Genomic DNA, 19,171 nt, shown 5'->3' on the forward strand with positions numbered 1-19,171 from the left:
AATTAAAAGATTATTATACCTACTTGAGTGAAGAGTCTCTTGATGATCCAATTGACTTTGAAGATGTTATGGATGCACCTGATAAAGAAAAGTGGTGTGAAGCCATACAAGAAGAGTTAGACTTAATAAATAAAAATCAGGTTTGGGAATTAGTTGGTTTACCCAAGAATAGGTAACCTATAAGGTGTAAATGGATATTAAAGAAAAAATTCAATGTTGATGGATCTATAGAAAAGCATAAGGCAAGATTAGTAGCAAAAGGGTACACCCAAGTAGAAGGGATTGATTATGAGGAGACTTACTCTCTAGTTGCCAAGTTTACCTCTATTAGAATCCTAATGTCCTTAGTTGCCTTTTTGGACTTAGAATTGTGCCAATTAGATGTCAAAACTACTTTTCTGAATGGAAAGCTGAATGAAGAAATATACATGACTCAACCCAAAGGTTATGTAATAAAGGGACAAGAAAATAAAGTGTATAAATTAAAGAAATCATTATATGGTTTAAAGCAGTCCTCTAGGATGTGGTACCATACCTTCCATGAAGCAATCTCTAAACTTGGATTTATACCTAATCCGTTTGATCATTGTGTTTACTCTTTGAATAGTGGGAGCAGTTTTGTTGTTCTTTCATTATATGTAGATGATATTCTTGTTGTTGTAAATGATGTGCATATGATTAATGAAACTAAAGATTGGTTAAAAAACCAATTTTGAAATGAAGGTCATGGGTGATGCAAGTCATGTACTTAGAATTAAAATAGAAAGAGATAGGAACACTAAAACCTTAACTCTTTCACAATAGCATTACTTGGAAAAAATCCTAAGAAAATTCAATATAAAAGAGTGTAATGGATTTGAAACTCCAATTTGTAAAGGAACCAAAATAAGTAGAGATATGGCCCCCACTAATGATGAAGAAATATAGAAAATGAAGTATAGACCCTATGCTCAAGCTATTGGTAGCTTGATGTATGTCATGCTTTGCACAAGATCAGATATCTCATATGCATTAGGTCTCGTTAGTAGATATCAAAGTAACCCATGTAAAATATATTGGAAGACTGTTAAAAGAGTATTTAGATATTTGCAGTTAACAAAACACTTCAAATTAACCTACCATGCAAACGATTTAGAGTTACTGGGTTATTGTGATGCAGATGATAAGAAATCCACAACCGGGTACTTATTTCTCTTATGAGGAGGTGTTGTCTCATGGACAAGCAATAAACAAAGTTGTGTAACTAAATTCACCATGGAAGTTGAGTTTATCTCTTGTAGCTCTGCAACATCTAAAGTAATCTGGATTAGGAGATTCTTGGAAGAACTCCGAATTCCTGATGTGTCAATAGGACCTATGAAGATCTTCAATGACAACCAAGCTACCATTAAGACAATTAAAAAGGGTGAGATCGGCCCTAAAGGGAAACACATAGGTCTCCATTACCGGTATTTATATGATGTTTACCAACGGAATGAGATCCTAGTAGAATATGTGCCTATAAAAAATATGACTGCTGACCCTTTGACTAAACCCATTGCAATTATAGATTATGTAAGGCACGTTAAAGTGATGGGGTTGGTTGGCACCTATTCATCTCAGGCCTAACTGGCCAAGTGGGAGATGATGGTAGAGTGGCCATAGGCCCTCGTTTAATCTCCAACATGTTGGAATATCCAATGGCCATGTGACAAGCCACATGTTGATGGTTGATGATTGTTTTATGGTTATCTCCATGCAACACTCTCACACACAATCATTCATTTTAAATAATTACCTATTTATTTATTTTCTATAAAAACAAAATTATTTGATTGTTTATTTGAAAATATTTTCATACATGGAGATACCGATGTTGTTGGATTATTTGGATCCATATTCCAGTTCTTATTGGGTCAATGGATATCCATTTGACCAAGTGTAGATTGGATGACCAAGTGGTTAGATCCTTGGTCAACATGAGACACTTGTCTCAAATCTGATGGAGCATGAATTCTAATGTTAAGGAACACTTATCTCAATTGGTTATTCTGGTAATTGTTTGTTCCTAATATCAAGGAACTTCACATTGGAGAAGCAACTATATAAGGGATCACTCCCAAGTGCTTCAAAAACATGAAATAAGTTCTTTATTGAGAAAGGAAAAATATCCTCTCAGCCTCAACTCTGATCGGATTAAGCAGTTCTCTCTTACACCTTGTTTGAGAGGTTGGTGTCTCAGATCCTATACTGTGCAGCTGCTACTATTCTCTTTACATGCAGGTTTGACTTATAAAGATCTCAGTCGTTCGCCTCTGCATGTACTTGGAGCATCACTAACACTTTCATCACTTATTCATTCTCTTTCTTATCAGACTCTAATAATAAGCCCTAAGATAGAAAAAATGGAGGGAGGATTTCTTCATTACAATCTCTAATAATAAGCCCAACAACCAGTCTTTCATATGGTGAGACCAAACCTTCAAGTGACTTCTGCTTCTTCTCCGTGTCGAAAGTGTAAATTGAACAAACCTCCCCACATTTTCTTCTTCGGGTCAAAAGTGTGAATGATGCTAGAGGTCTTCTCCAACACAAAGAGTTTTCCCTTGGAGACGATGATCGAGAGCCAAGTGGTGGCGGCAAAGCCCATGAGGATGCCAGGCATGAATTGGTATATCTCCCACTTGCGTGAATTGAGGTTGTACATCTCCATGGTGAGTAGGTCATTCTCAAATTCGGAGGTGCCACCAGCGGAAAATCAAAAGAAAATTAGATGATAGGGGAAGGACATTTTTGTACTTTTATATGATACTTGACTCCAATAATGGTTTGAACCAATTTGACAGTTTTTGAAAGTTTAGGTACTGCAACGACACCATTTGAAGTTGGGGTACTAACTTGACACTACCCCTAAAGTATAGGTTACTATTCTAAATTTTCCCTTTATTATAAATCCCAACTTTTCCCATATCATGCAATCAAAAAGAACTCGTTAATAGCAGCACAAAAGCTCACAAGAAGACGACCAACTTAAAAACTCAAGTTCCAATAGATGGGTCTTAATTTCCTCCTTGACTTTTCCATATCACACTTTAGTTGGTTAACAATTGTTCCCTTATGATTAAAGTTATCTATAAGAGAAGAATTTTCCAACAGCCAATTACTCTTCCTCTACTAGAGCTCATGAATTGTGATGCCTCAAGAGCTCACTACAAATCTACTATTCTTCTAGACTCCCTTTTCATTAGTCATACCAGGCGAAACTGTTCATTACAATAGTTTTGTTTCTACCATTTGAGACTTCTCCTGAAGAAAATCCTTTGAATCTCTTACAATGTTGCCATTTTTAGAATCCCCTTTGCAACTTACCCTCTATCTTTGTTTCAACCTTGCTTAACTTGAATCTTTCACCACTTTGTAGCTTCTATGGCTGGTCATGCTTTCTTCCAAACACAAGTAAGTATTCTCGACTTTCCGTATCTATTTTCGGCTTCCTCTGATTCTCAGATTTAATAGAAATCTAGCCTGAATTCCAAAATTTCCAAAGGAACATGAACCAATGCTAGAAGCTACCAAAAAATGCAAAACATTTAAATTTCTTATCAACAAAGTGAGAATTTAATGACTCATTGAGAACCAGAGAGATCTCAAAATGTTTCCACCAACATTGAAGAATGTTCATATGGAGATTCTTAAAAAGAAGTTGATGCTACCGAAGATGACAGCAAGGGTATACTACAATAAAATGGGGCTATAGTTACGGTCAAAAAACCGTAGCTAAAACATGGGATATAACCATGGACAATTTGATGTCTGTGGCAAAAAAAATTAGCTTTAGCTACAAACAATTTGTCCGTGGTTAAAAGTTATTTGTCCGTGGCTAAAAGATATTTATAGCCACTGTTATAATGTATCCGTGGTTATGAAAGAAACTATTTATCTATTTTTCTATTTTATATATTTTCTTATTTTCTTTTGTTCTAAAAATATAAAACAATAATCATTGCTTATCATGATTAGATTAAACAACCAATGAGATGCACTTTCCCACAACTTAAATAATCTCTTTTCCTAAAATTTCTCCTAAACTACCTACCCCACTTTCTCCAAAATTATCTCAAAATCCTATTTATCTCCAAAATTATCTCTAATTTAGTAGAGAGTTTCTCTCCTAAATTATCTCTAATTCCTATTTATCCTCTCCTCTACTTTTTATCTATATCTATCTAAAGAAATTTTGGATTAAAAATTTGAAGAATTATTTAAATATTCTAACAAAATTATATAATAACTCTAAAATATTTATTGAAAACACAAAAATTAATTTTATATTTTTACAAAATATATCACAAAATTATGTACTAACAATTTAAATTATGTTTTTTCTGGATTTTCAATTTAAATGTTATTCAAATATTTAATAATATGTAATAGCTTTAAATAAATAAAATTCAAATAACAAAAAAATTTAAATATTTTTTAGATTATTTAAATATTTATCATAACTAGATTTTAAATAGTTAAAATAACAGAATTTTGTAATAAATTTAAAAAATTTCTTCAAAGTAGAAAAATAATTATAACATAAGATTGAAATTAATAACAATTTAATATATTACAAAATTAATATGAAATTATGTAATAATAGTATAAATTATGATTTGGTGGATAATTAAATTCAATAAATGAATGATATTATAAAATTTATTTAAATATTTTACATATTATTTAAATATTTAAATAAAAAAATATTTAACATAACTAAAATCTAAATAGTTAAAATAAATAAATTATGTAATAAATTTAAAAACATTCTGAAAAGTAAAAAAAATAATTATAGCATAATATTGAAATTATTTATTTAATTTTTTTACTTAATATTGTAAATAACTAATTTCACTTATATCAACTAATAATTCAAGAAAATAACTTTCAAAAACATTAATATTTATTAATAATAATTTTAACTCTTAATCTGTATTTATAATATAATTATATATACTAAAATTAATACTTATTGTATTCCAGTAATTATTTATTGTTTCTTTGTGATAAATGTATTTTCAATGATTATGTATAAAATTATTTTGTTTTGATTTAATAGAAAACTTTCAATAATTATTGGAGATTAAACTACTAAAATTGGATTTTTTTAATTTAATTTATTGTACTTATTGTACTTATTGTATTTATTGTATTTTTGTTATAATTTATTCATTAATTAATATTTATTAGAGATTAAACTATTATTTGAGATTATACTATTTATTAAATAAGTTAATATACTTTTAGTACTTATTGTATTTTTGTAATTTTTGGAATTATTGTATTTTTCGTTATCAATATATTTTCAATTAGTGTGTTTTCGCTATAAATTTTTAATAATTATTGGAGATTAAACTATTGTTATTTATTGAGTATATGACTATTAATTTAGCTAAAACTATAAGTGTTTATAAGTTGGTTTGGACATGTCATAGGCTATTTGGCAAACAAAAGTTAATAAATACGGTTAGTAAATTACCAAAAGTTAATAAATATTGTTATTAATTAACTCATTAACAACATTTATAGAAATTGAAAGTTCTTTAACAAATTTCTATAAAATTGAGAATTATATTTAACAATTATCAAAATGTAATAAAATTTTCATAAAACTACATTTTTGTAAAATAACATTTTTGAAATTAAAAGATATAAAGTACTTGAAAGTTTATTTAAAATGCATTAAATAATTATTGAAAATTATTAGAATATTCTGGAAATTTTAGGAAAATTTATTACATTTGATAGATTTTGGAAAACCATTGAAAAATTATGTAATTTTCATTGCAAATTATTGAAAATTATTAAAGATAAATGACTATGGGAAATGGAAAACTATAATTTGAACAAATAATTACACAAATTATTAAGATAAATTAGTATAATATTGGAAAAAGGAAATTATTGGTTAGTTTATATTAGAAATTATAAGATAAATTAGTATAATTCTGTAAGTAAACCATTTAAAAAGAAAATAAATCATTTAATAAAATTTAAATAAATTTGAATAAATTTTCAAAATTGCACAAGTACAATAAATTTTTCAAAATTTTCATAAAATTACATTTTTCAATATTAAAGACAATAGTGTAATTTTAGAAATTTACCATGTGGTTGATACTCAATATATCATTTTGATCATTTCTATCTTCAAATTGAATATTGGGTTAACGGGGACAGTGTTTTCAAAACTTGACCAAACCAGATGGTTAGACCAAAAAATTAGGAATCAGACACCATTTCACCTCAAAACCGCTTTTTGTCCAAAAACCATTTAGTTGGTTAGTGAACCGCTGACATGGGCAGTTGAACTGTCAACTCGGACAACAGTTTTTGGCCTTTTTTTTGTTTTTCTTTTTTTTTTTTTTGTCAAAGCAGATCATCCATTCGATAGACAGACCATTCGACCCCATAACGGTTCTCTATCTAATCCAATTTTAAAAACCTTGGATGGGGAGTGGGTGCCTTGTCTTGAGCTTGGCTAGGTGTGTGGCATGGTCTAGCCCATGTACCAGCCCGACCCACGACATGGCACGAGCTCGTGCAGACTCAAGTCATGGGCCGTATCGAACCGACCCCCCAAATTATCCTAGAGAAGGGAGGCATGGCCCGGGACACCTCATGGGCCAGCACAGCATGACTTGCACTTTGTGCGGGCCACATACAAATCGTGTAGTGTCGACCCAGCATGACCCAATTTACACATCTTTCGAACCTACCCAATACTAGGAATTGGGTAGGGAAATTCAAGGATTCTCCATCCTTGATGAGGTGTGGGATGCCTTGCCCCTGAACTCGCCCGACATTGAATGGTTACCTTGCTCTGAACTCACATGTCACTGGGGACGGAGCAAGAATGGGGTAGAGTGTCTTGACAATGGGGCAGGGGAAGGGATGGGGTGTCATGCCCTGAACCCACCCCGTTGTCATTCCTATATAATTGTTAATTAATAATGGAGTTAATAAAAATGTTAGCTTTTATAATTATTTTAATTTATTTTAATTTATTAAAATTACTACAAATTATTAATAAAAATAAATTTATTAAAAAAATATTTGTTCATATTCAATTAACAATAATTATTTTTCATAAATCAACATTAAATGAAAAATAAAATTATTAAATCTTTCAGATTTTACCGTGCATCACACGGGTCCCTGCTATTATATATTAAAACAAAGTGGTCAAGAAATTTTCTCCTTTTTTTGAATTTTTTATTTTTTATTCCATGTCATTTTTGAAACAACCAATGAGATGCACTTTCCCAATAACCTAAATAATCTCTTCTCCTAAAATTTCTCCTAAACTACCTCCCCCACTTTCTCCAAAATTATCCCTAATTCTTATTTATCTTCTAAATTATCTCTAATTCCTATTTATCTCAAGAATTATCTCTAATTCAGTAGAGCGTTTCTATCCTAAATTATCTCTAATTCCTATTTATCCTCTCTCCAACTTTTTATCTATATCTATCTAAAGAAAGTTTGGATTAAAAAATTTAAGAATTATTTAAATATTCTAATAAAATTATATAATAGCTTTAAAATATTTATTAAAAATATAAAAAAATATTTTTATATTTTTTCAAAATATATCACGAAATTATATACTAAAAATTTAAATTCTGTTTTTCTGGATTATCAATTTAAATGTTATTCAAATAATAAAAGCATAACATTAAAAAAAATATTATTTAAATATTTCAATAAATAAATATCATAAATAATAAATACTATAAATATATAAATAACTATGTATTAAAATATTTAGTAATTTCTAATAGCTTTAAATAAATAAAATTCAAGTAACAAAAAAAATTAAAAATTTTAATTATTACTTAAATATTTAAATGAATATTTAAATAACTAGACTTTAAATAGTTAAAATAACGAAAATATGTAATAAATTTAAAAAAAAATCATAAAAGTAGAAAAATAATTATAACAAAATGTTGAAATTAAGAATAATTTAATATATTTCAAAGTAACAATGAAATTATGTATTAATAGTATAAATTATAATTTAATGGATTATTAAATTCAGTAAATAACAAAAAACTTTAAATAATTTACATATTATTTAAATATTTAAATAACTAAATATTTAACATAACTAGATTTTAAATAGTTAAACTAACAAAATTATGTAATAAATTTAAAAAAAAAATTAAAAGTAAAAACCTAATTATAGCATATTATTGAAATTAATAATATTCAATATATTACAAACTAAATAATAAAATTATGTAATAATAATATAAATTATAATTTTATGGATTATTAAATTAAATAATTTATTCATATTTTAAAATTTAAATATTGTACATATTATTTATGTAGTTAAGTAACTAAATATTTTAAATGACAAAATATTTAACATAACTAGATTTTAAATTAGTTAAAATAAAGAAGTTATGTAATAAATTTAAAAATATATATATGAAAAGTAGAAAAATTATTATAACATAATATTGAAATTAATAATAATTTAATATTTTACAAAATTAATAATTAAACAACTTTAACAATAATTTAATATTTTTACATAATATTGTAAGTAACTAATTTCACTTATATCAATTAATAATTCAAGAAAATAGCAGTCATAAAAATTAATATTTATTAATAATAATTTTAAACTCTTAATATATATTTATTATATAATTATATATTCTAATATTAATATTTATTGTATTTCAGTAATTATTTATTATTTTTTGTGATAAATTTATTTTCAATATAATTATGTATAAATTTATTTTTGTTTTGTTATTTATCAAAAAACTTTCAATAATTATTAGAGATTAAACTACCATTACTGAAATTTTTAAATTTTGCTTGTTGTACTTATTGTATTTATTGTATTTTTATATAATTTATTGATTAATATTTATTAGAGATTATACTATTTATTAAATAATTTAATATATTTTTAGTACTTATTGTATTTTTTATTATCAATATATTATTCAATAATTGTATATTTTCGCTATAAATTTTCAACAATTGTTGGACATTAAAATATTGTTATTTATCAATGATGGGACTATTAATTTATTTGAAACTATGAGTGTTCATGAGTTGGTTCAATTTAGTTGCAGGTTGTTTTGCCAACCAAATTGACCTGGTCAGTTGAAACTGACTGACCATTTGTGAAAACCGACCCGCTCAAGTTGTATCAATTTGGGTCGATTTTTTGGTTTGGTCAGTTGGTCCAAAAGAAATTTAAAAATTAAATTTATGATATAAAACTTTTTATGATATAAAACACTTGATAGTGTTTCACCTTTCGCTTAACAAATACCGTGCATCATACGGGTCCCCGCTAGTATACATATTAAAGGAAGGTTTTCAGGCTACAACCCTCTCACAATTCAGACACATGGTTTTTTCAAATTTAGACACGTCATTTTTTGAGAAGTTGTTTTAAAGTCCACAATCCACTATTACCATTCAGACAAGTGGTATTTTATTTTCTGAAAAAATAGACATGTCACATGTGGCATTTTCTCAGAAATTGCAATTAAAATCCTCAACTCACTACCACTATTTTAAATTCATTCCTAAAAAAAAATGAAGAAAATGCAAAAGTGATTATCCACAATCATTTCTGACTACATTTTATCAATCTCAATTAATCATTAACCCTCTACTTATCATAACAAAAGAAAACTATCCATATTCTAATAATGATTGAAAAACTATTTTTTGAAATAAATATTTCTTAAAATATTAATAATTATTTAAAATATTGATAAATATAAATTTAACATTATTGATTCCATAATGTAAATTTAACATTACTAAGTATGGGGTCATTCACTAGTTGCAACAATAACACGATGACTTAAGGATGCAAACGGATTGGATTGGATTCAAATTAGGGTATATTCGAATCCGATCTGACACTTTCATGTTGGATCCGGTCCGATCTAATCTGATAGGACTCAATTTGAATTTGAATCCTATTGGTAAGTTGATCTTCGGATCTGATCCAATCCAACTTCTTTTCTTTAAAATTTAATAAATTATTAAAATAAAAATAAAATATACTAATTTAAATAAAATATAATCAATTTATAAGTAAATAAAATATCCAATCCTATTATTTACTAATTTAAATTATTATAAGTAAATAATATAACAAATTTATAAATCAATAAATAGCATATTATATATATTTATAAATATATAATATATATCGGATTTGATAGGGGTAATCCAAATCTGATCGGATTTCTAATCAAATCCTATTATCTTATCCGAAGATCCGATCAAATCAGGAGTGATCTAAATTCAACCAAATAGGATTGGATCGGATCGGATCCATTTGCACCCCTACCATGACTGAATCTTCTATTGATATTTTGACAAATTCATGATGATGAGTCAATTTCCACTGATCCAATGAATGATGTATTCTCTCTTAACTAAATTTTCCGATTAAACTTGCATTAATTGTTCGATTCGTACTATCTTTGAGCTCAATCTCCTCCTCATATCTCGCCTCCTCTTTCAAAATTTGAATTAATCCAAATCTACAATACGAAGATTGCTATGAGGATTAATAGTATTTCGTTCATTCATTCATTCATTCAGAATTAAAAAGGTGAAACACTATCAAGTGTTCAATGTGACTGGATATTGATATTATATCAATCATCCTATCCAAGTCTATCAAGGGGTCCATTTTAATGATGGTTCAGATATCATTGGTTTCAGGTCAAGCCCCACCCACGGCTATAGTTTATATTATATTATGAAAGATCAAAGATATTGATAAATCTACGGCCAACATAGGTCCACTTAATCCTTGCGTATAATTAATGTATAAATTAATTTGAACTCCCATTAATTTTATTTCATATAATTAACGTTATAGGTAGGTTAGAGTTTCTATCTATCTCTCTTTGTTTTGTTACTGTTTAATTACTGTGTGATATGATTCACGTTCATCATTAATGACTGATCGAGATAAAAACAAATCCACAAAGCTTCTTCTTCTCTTCTTTTGTTTCTTTTTTATTATTTATATTTATTTCTAGTTTAGTGTTTTGAGTACGTCGTTGCTAATTGATATATATATATATATTTGTCAAGCTGACGCTTAGCTTTTATGGATATGGGGATTTTGGATTTTTTGATCGGGAGAGATGCAAGAAAGTTCATCAAACGGAAAGACAGTGATGCAGGCGAAGCAGGTTTTTATTCGACCTTCGGCTGGAATTTATTACGACTTTTTTTTCCATATAATTACTACTTATTTACTATTATAGATTCAATTTCAATTTTCTATGTGGGTATTTGAGTTTCAATTTTTTTTTCTCCTTTTTGATGATTCCATTTGGTTATTATTTATACTCAGTTGGGCTATTCATGCTGCTGGTTATCATATTTAATGTTTTATTATTCATTGAAATAGACGAATTTTTTATGGTGATCTAGTTTCCAGATTTAATATTGTTTTGTGTTCATGTTCGTTGTTGGCACATTTAATGTTTCTTCAAGACAGACAGACAGACATGTTCACGAAATCTTCTTTGATGATTTAGTTTTAATAATGTTGTGTTGTACTTCTTCTCCATGGAAGTTCATCGTGTACCTGGTTTGTCGTTGTTTCCTTTTACTCTGCTTTGATGCAATTAATGTATGATTGAGCTATTGATGGCTATTGATGAACTATGGTTTAATTAATTGATATATACTATTTGCTACCAATATACTGATTCTTTGTAGGACTCATTATCTTCATTTCCATTTATCTTCTTGTTCTGGGTTGCTTCAAATCACCATTGATTTTCTTACTTAATTGCATGGAATAATGTTAAACCATTTAATACCCCAGCTTCATCTTTTCATTTGATTTTATCTATCAAAAAATATAGGAAGGCTGTGTGGAATCTTATAAAATGATCTGTATATGATTTTCTTTTCTTTTGTTTTCTAACTTAACTTACATTTATATGCCATTTCTTCTATCTCCATATCAAGGCAATAGCCATGTCTCACTTGGATTTTCTTTAGACATGTCTCAGACCAGTTTTCTATAACTATAACTATATTTCTAATATCATATACGCCTTACATTGATTCTTTTGATGTCTTGGAATTCTAAATTTGATTTTGTTGGACAAAAATCCGATATTCCAGGTCGAGCAATGGAGGAACTGCGAAGCTCCCTCTACAATGAGCTTCGAACATCAGAAGGGGCCAAGCGACAACAACAACGGCTTTGTGGACCCACTGTGGCAATGACCTTCAATTTTTTGGTTGCTGTTGGGATAATCATGGCTAACAAATTGGTTTGTATATTTTATTTTCATTGATTTCTATTTCTGATCATTCTTTTTAGGGAAAGGAAAGGAAAGGTAGGAAAATCTTTACAAACTTTATATAGGTTTTCATACATTTCTCTTCCTTTCCTTACCTTTTCCTTCAAACCAAACATAGCTTAATAAAGAAGGGGGACTCTGGGACGACCAGTGGTTCTTAATAATTAACTACTCCATCGTCCCATGTAGATCAAGATTCAAGATCTCTTTCTGTTTTGGCTTGTTCTGATCGAATTATTTGTTAAAATTCTGTTTGTAGGTGATGGGGAAGATTGGATTTAATTTCCCAATCTTTCTCACACTAATCCACTACTTTTCTTCATGGGTTCTACTGGCCATCTTCAAAGCACTTTCATTACTTCCGACCTCTCCTCCTGCCAAATCCACACCATTCTCTTCTCTCTTTTCCTTGGGCACAGTCATGGCACTGTCCACTGGCCTTGCCAATGTCAGCTTGAAGCATAACAGGCAAGATATATATTAGAAATGCCTCTCTTTTGCAGCTTCCTAATGAAATTAAACCGCATTACTTTTCCTTTTTTTATGTTTTTTTTATTCCATCACTAAACTTTCTTATTATCACGTGTTTGCATGCAGTGTTGGTTTCTATCAAATGGCCAAGATATCTGTTACTCCAACCATTGTTTTGGCAGAGTTCCTTCTCTTTAGAAAAATGGTTTCTTTCAATAAGGTGGGTATGGATTTTTGTTTTGCCTAGACTTTATCTTAGTTGAGAGAGAGAGAGAGAGAGGGAGAGAGTCTAAAAACATAAATCAAATAAACCATTAATACATACATATAGAGGTATAAATTACTTCTGCACTCAATGTTGCAGGTTATTGCTCTTTCCATTGTCTCAGTAGGTGTAGCAGTGGCAACCGTAACGGATTTAGAATTCAATTTCTTTGGCGCTTGTATTTCGTTAGCATGGATAATCCCCAGTGCTATGAACAAAATTCTATGGTCTAATATGCAACAAAAAGGCAACTGGACAGCCCTAGCGTGAGTGAATAATATCTCCATTCCCATTGTTTACAGTAGGATATATAAGGATTATACATCATCTATGTAGTAGTAAATGAAGTGGCATATCTTTAAGTGTAGGTTGATGTGGAAGACGACACCTGTGACTATTTTCTTCTTGTTGGTGTTAATGCCGTGGCTTGACCCACCAGGAGTTTTGTCTTTCAATTGGGATCTCACTAATACATCTGTTATCATTATATCTGCTGGCCTTGGTTTTCTCCTTCAATGGTCTGGAGCTTTGGCACTTGGGTGAGACTCTGTTCTGTTGGTGGTGTTCAATAAATCTGAAATCTGAAAAGAAGCATAGACGTTTTTCTACTTTTTAGCCTATTAATCGATCACTTTCTTATTTTAAACATTAATACAAACAGCTCTGCATCATGTCATGAACTCTAACTATTACTGTAATGTGTATCCAGTGCAACATCTGCAACCTCTCATGTTGTTTTGGGCCAGTTCAAGACTTGTGTGATCATGCTCGGAGGCTACCTAATCTTCAATTCGGACCCAGGATTGATGAGCACTTGTGGGGCTACTGTTGCACTCTGTGGAATGGCAGTCTACACCTCACTCAACTTGCGGGAGTCAAAGGAGAGTAGTAGTAAGCAACTGGCAAAACAGCTGGATTCATCGTCTTCAAAACCCAAGACCAGTATTGGAGGCTCCACTGAGAAACCAGATGTAAAAAGCACTACCATGAGTACTGTCTAAGATTGTAAGCTGAGACTCTCGAAAGGGGGGAGGAAACTGAGGCTTGTAAAATTTTTTGTCATTTTCCTAGCTATTAGTTACTCCGTAGTATTATTTTGTTGGCTTCTGGATAGAAAAAGAATCATGTACAGACGTGACTGTCCACAATTTTTTGGAAATCAACTTTGATGTTCTTCATTTTTGTCAATATTTGGATTATTATGGAGAGTACAATTCATTAAGAACTCAGAGAGAGATTGTGACCACTGACCACCATGGCTGCCATGCGGCTGCTGTAAGTTCGACAGCCTGGACTGTCAATAGGGCTCTCCCTGAAGTGTAGATTAGTTCACACAGATTCTTTCCAAACAGAATCAGTACTGAATTAACAGGGAAAGCCTTGTTGACAGCCCAAGCTGTCTGGATGTGGACAGCCAACGTTCTCCCCGTCTTTGCCCACTCAAACACCTCAAGCCACTCGTGAGCAACAAGGGTTACAGGATAACAGGTTAAGAATCATGTAAGCTGACCCTCCCTCATGCATTCTACCCATGGTTTTAAAAATCAAACCAGACACGGAACCATTTTGGGGATCCGTTTCTGGGTTGAATGGTCTGACCATCTGGTTCGAACAGATGGCCCATTCTACTTAAAAAATAAATAAAATAAAAAACAGCTAAAAAAATCAGATTGGACAGCACATGTCAACAGATCACTGATTAAATCAACAGTTTTTGACCAAAAAGTGATTTTAAAGTAAAACAGAACTGGTTATCTGACTGATTTCTGGGTCAACCGGTCCGGTCCGGTTTTCAAAACCATATTATTGCCATCATATTGGCCATCCGATTTCAATTAGTTGGCACTAGCTGAATTCCATGGTAGAATTTAATATTTAGGTCCCATTTAGTTCGAATTCGAAATCTTCAGAATTGAAATCGGAATGGCCCATTCTTATAATCTGTTTGGTTCAGACAAGAATGAGAATGGGAATTAAAATCAAAAGAAATGGGATTTTATTTCCAAAGGAGGGGCAAGGAATTGCCATTCCTTTAAATGGGGAAATGTCATTCCAGCAGGAATGAAAATGGGATTCCGATTCCACCCAACCAAACAGTTGGAATCAGAATATCCCATTCCAATTACGATTCCAGACCCCTATTCCCACGAACCAAACGGAGCCTTAATATATAGACCTCAGACCATTTCTCTATAAGCACCGAGTATCACCCAGACTTGAATGAACCAAGGCAATTAACCATTTGGAATCAGAGATTGAGTTAAAGCGGCTTCATAACAGCAGCTGAAAAGAGTCAAGCATTGCTGCATCGGAGAGCATGCATTTAGGTACTTCAATATAAAGCTATGTTTGGTTTGAAGGAAAATGCAAGGAAAGGAAGAGAAAGGTAGAAAAACCTATACAAGGTTGTACAGGTTTCCCTACCTTTCCCTATCTTTTCCTTCAAGCCAAACATAGCCTTAACAAACGACCATTGCCTCACCAAACAGCGACACATTGCTTTGCACCTTTCCATGTCTAAAAAGAATGGTGAAAGGTAAGAAAGCCCTCCCAAACGTGTTAGCATCAGCTATGCATTTTAAATTTTTAATGGCATCCCATGAGAAGAAATATATATTAACATTATTCTATAGAATGTTCAGGATTCGGACAGAACAAAACCTTTTTGATAAAAAGAATATTAAAACATTGAAACAATTATAGATTTTTTAACTATTCCACGTCAATATATAACAATACAAGATAGAACAATAAAAATTATGGCCCATAAGCACATGCAAATGCAGTAAATTCGGCGAAGTCAACATTTTAAAAACCAGGCAACAAATAAACCATTCTTGGTTGCCATAACGGTGTCATGTAGCGGTTCTAAGTTTCTTAACATTTGATCATTTGGTTTTATCATCTCATCTAAGCCTCGTCCCAACCATATGAAGTTAGCTACATTAATCCCTGATGAAGGAAGATTTGGCCCGACCTCTTCATTATGTGACACGTGGCAGAAACGACAGATCGGGATACACTTCGCCGAACTGACCCACCTTGTAACAGCTCGGAATACCTCCGAGCTCAAGACCGCCTCGCTCAGCACTTCGCATCATCTTCTAGGCACCAAAGCCAAACAAGTCGTACCATGCCTGACACCAGAGAAGTCCGTGCCCGAAGGCGCTACGCCTGACTGACTTGGGATCTGACGTTTGGTAGCAGCACTCTAAACGGCCACCTGCCACCTGCCACCGCCACTGACGCCGCCATCTCCAGTTAGACGGTTAGGCAGTGACGGTTCTATCTCAGCAGAAGGGACGACGGCCGAGTTGACAAGCGCAAGGGTAATCATACCCGATCTGACAAGGGCCTCGGGACGAGTACACGAAGTGACTATAAGAGCCCCCTGCCCCCCGACAACGGAGGTATGCAAACTTTGCGCTATCTGGTATTACATTGCTTTTGAAAGATTCTAACTTGAGCTTCGGAGCCTCTACACCGGGTTCCCCCCGGAACTTTCCCATCTCCTCCGTTTCAGGTTCCCTACTACCCCGTTCGGAAGCAAGGCAGCGGATAGCTAAGACCGGTCGGATCGCGCTCCATCAATCCCGTTTATCATTTGTTCTATCTAGTTCCATATCCATTGTTAGAATGCAAGTACTTAAATCATTTTTCATTACGTTTATCCAAGATTCAAAATATCGTTATGTATTCATCAGTATCAATCTATACGTATCATATCGGGGCCTTTCCGATACACCCTTACATGGGGTGTACCGATTTAAAAATAAATAAATAAACTATAAAAAAGCACAATACGAGTAGCCGATACGCCCTACCTGTATCAATATTTAGAACCTTGCTTTTACCCGAATACCTTTTGCTAGTCTTTTATAAACTACATTTAAAGGTTCAAAATTTTGTTACATATCGGCTGTATCATGTTGGTGGATCAACAATACGTCAAATAATAAACTATGGAGTTTTGATCTATTCCAGGGGGTAGAAGGCCTAAGCCCTACCCCCTAACCCATTTCTAAAAAAAAGACTAAAATATAAGGTTGTACAGGGTTCAAAGTAATGATACACCCCTTCGGCTACATCAAGGTGCAACGATATTTTGAACCTTAAGAAGATTATATGTAAGAAAAATATCACCGGAAAAAACAAAATTCTAAAGTTCTCTCTTCAATATTGACCAAAGCTTAACATATACACACAGAAACGTACATAAATACATATATGTATGTATGTATGTATGAACGGTAAGTACACATTTGGGACTGCAACAGTCCAACAATCAATTTTTTCCTAAAAACCTTTTTCCAGGTATCAGAATAATGAAACTGGATCAATGAGTTGAAAGAAATGCAAGTGCTACTTTCTCTAATACCCATTACAACAGTGTAATAAAATACATCGTTGATCACTCCTTACTATCAAAATTTACTTTACAGGTAAGAAAGTGGACAACAAAAAAGAAAAAATATGTATCTTACCTTCCAATATCCTAAGAGATCACCTCAAAGAAAAAAGAGAACAAAAAAAGAGCCTAAGTGAACTTTTCACCTAATTTAGGAAGATAATAAGCCAAAAACGAAGGGGCAAGACAAGGAAAAGAATACCAACAACGCAAGGACCTACACATAACCTCCCAGAACTAGCTTTAAATGGTCAATATCAGTCAAGTGAAAATCACCATCCAATCCTCCAGCACAACAATTGCCCATAATTCCATAACCACATTTCATATATATATGTACACTCAAATTAGGGTGAGTCCTACATTCTTCCCGATTACCTCCATCAGAGCTCTCTCAAAAATATCCTGAGATTGATTTATATTTTTGTTTTATCAGCCGCCAATAGGAGTTTCTCTAATCTCAGTAATTATTGGTCCAATTGATCTGTGCACGTTGAGGTTGATAAACACCAGTTGGGGGTCCTACCATTTCCACAGCTCCAGCCATTGTCTGAGACTGTTGTAACAGTGGGTGAACAGTTGCGGTGGCCACTGCCGGTGCAGCATGAAACATTCCAGCAAAAGCACCATGGCCTCCCTGTGTGGGAGCAAATGTCACATGCTGCCCCTGAGGAGGAAGGTTGTAGAAAGAACTTGGCTGCAAGCTGGGAATGTCTCTACCTGGTGCAGGAATCCAGACAGCCGAACCTTCACTCTGTAAAAACAAAGCCACCTTGTCATTTAAAAAATCCTTTTCCAATATGCTCAAAGCTTATAAGTTATTATTTTTGGGGTGTGAAAATTGTACCCATTTGACAATAACAGTGAGTACACACCCAAAAAAAAAAAAACAAAAAAAAAACAAAAAAAAAAAACAGAAAATGACAAGGCAAATGACATGTAAAAACATTTTGAAGGGATCAATTCCAACCATATATGACAGTGCAACTAAATTCATCCACATAACACAGTATCTTTCATGCATGTAACAGCATACTCAATCATCTTGCATTTAGTGAAAGATACCCGAGTGCCTGTAATATGTTTAAACTTGATTAATTGGGTTTAGACATATGTATCACATTAAACTTGATTAACGTGAAAGATTCCTTTATTCTGTAATAATATCCATTTTGCAACATGGTAAATTGGTAAGATTGCTAATACTACCCCTCCATCCACAAACTTTTCGGTATTTTGTATCTAACATATTGCAAGGAACAAATATAGAATAAGATCCACATACCAAAAAAAATGCATTACAAACTATTATACAAGTGATCCACAAAATTAAGTGAGGAACTCCCAAGTAGAAGACAGGAATCTATTATACAAAATATGGACATGTCATCTTGTCTTTGCATATGTTCTTTACACATGTACAACCAAAAGAGACATTAATGTGGTCCCCAAAAGAATTTGTTTAGGAAACAAATAACCACCAAAAACCTAATGCAAGCATTTTTCCCAAATAAAGACAGTAAAAGAGCATCTAATATGTCCCACTTGGAACTGCATAGAGACTCTAGACTAGAAAATGAACAGGCATATATCAACCCAGACAATTGACTAAATAGAGTGGGTAAACCAATTGGCCAAACTGTAAGCTCAAACAAGTTCACAACCTAGTTG

At 31.8% G+C, this 19,171-nt stretch overlaps 2 protein-coding genes across 8 annotated transcripts in view; one reads left to right on the plus strand and one right to left on the minus strand.

Moving 5' to 3' along the window:
- Positions 1-10,888: 10,888 nt before the first annotated feature.
- Positions 10,889-14,280, plus strand: LOC148875009 (Nucleotide/sugar transporter family protein). Of its 4 annotated transcripts, none has more exons than XM_088964658.1 (7): positions 10,889-11,225; positions 12,175-12,326; positions 12,616-12,824; positions 12,954-13,047; positions 13,192-13,358; positions 13,461-13,631; positions 13,802-14,280. In XM_088964658.1, exons 1-7 carry the CDS (start codon positions 11,141-11,143, stop codon positions 14,091-14,093), a joined length of 1,170 nt encoding a protein of 389 aa, XP_088820784.1. In that variant the 5' UTR covers positions 10,889-11,140; the 3' UTR covers positions 14,094-14,280. The 4 variants fall into 4 exon arrangements, 3 of the variants coding, with proteins under 3 accessions (XP_088820784.1, XP_088820785.1, XP_088820787.1); XR_016105021.1 differs by having other exon boundaries at positions 11,004-11,225; positions 13,456-13,631; XM_088964659.1 differs by lacking the exon at positions 13,802-14,280 and having other exon boundaries at positions 11,007-11,225; positions 13,461-13,635.
- A 3,156-nt stretch (positions 14,281-17,436) lies between these two features.
- The window catches only part of LOC148875010 (uncharacterized), a 28,409-nt gene continuing 26,674 nt past the window's right edge, over positions 17,437-19,171 (minus strand). For all 4 annotated transcript variants that reach the window (XM_088966213.1, XM_088966212.1, XM_088966215.1 and 1 more), the window contains exon 10: positions 17,437-18,254. In XM_088966213.1, the coding sequence (XP_088822339.1) occupies positions 17,961-18,254 (294 nt within the window). In that variant the 3' untranslated portion in view covers positions 17,437-17,960. The remainder of the gene's footprint in view (positions 18,255-19,171) is intronic.

The sequence above is a fragment of the Nelumbo lutea genome, chromosome 1, assembly GCF_056320005.1.
Source record: "Nelumbo lutea isolate HS-2025 chromosome 1, American lotus-T2T, whole genome shotgun sequence".
In the NCBI taxonomy this organism is placed as follows: Eukaryota; Viridiplantae; Streptophyta; class Magnoliopsida; order Proteales; family Nelumbonaceae; genus Nelumbo; species Nelumbo lutea.

Coding starts and splice junctions, on each gene's coding strand:
- LOC148875009 (XM_088964658.1), top strand. CDS start 11,141: ATGGATATGGGGATTTTGGATTTTTTGATCGGGAGAGATGCAAGAAAG. Junction 12,327..12,615: donor TAATCATGGCTAACAAATTG/GTTTGTATATTT, acceptor TTCTGTTTGTAG/GTGATGGGGAAGATTGGATT. Junction 12,825..12,953: donor GTCAGCTTGAAGCATAACAG/GCAAGATATATA, acceptor GTTTGCATGCAG/TGTTGGTTTCTATCAAATGG.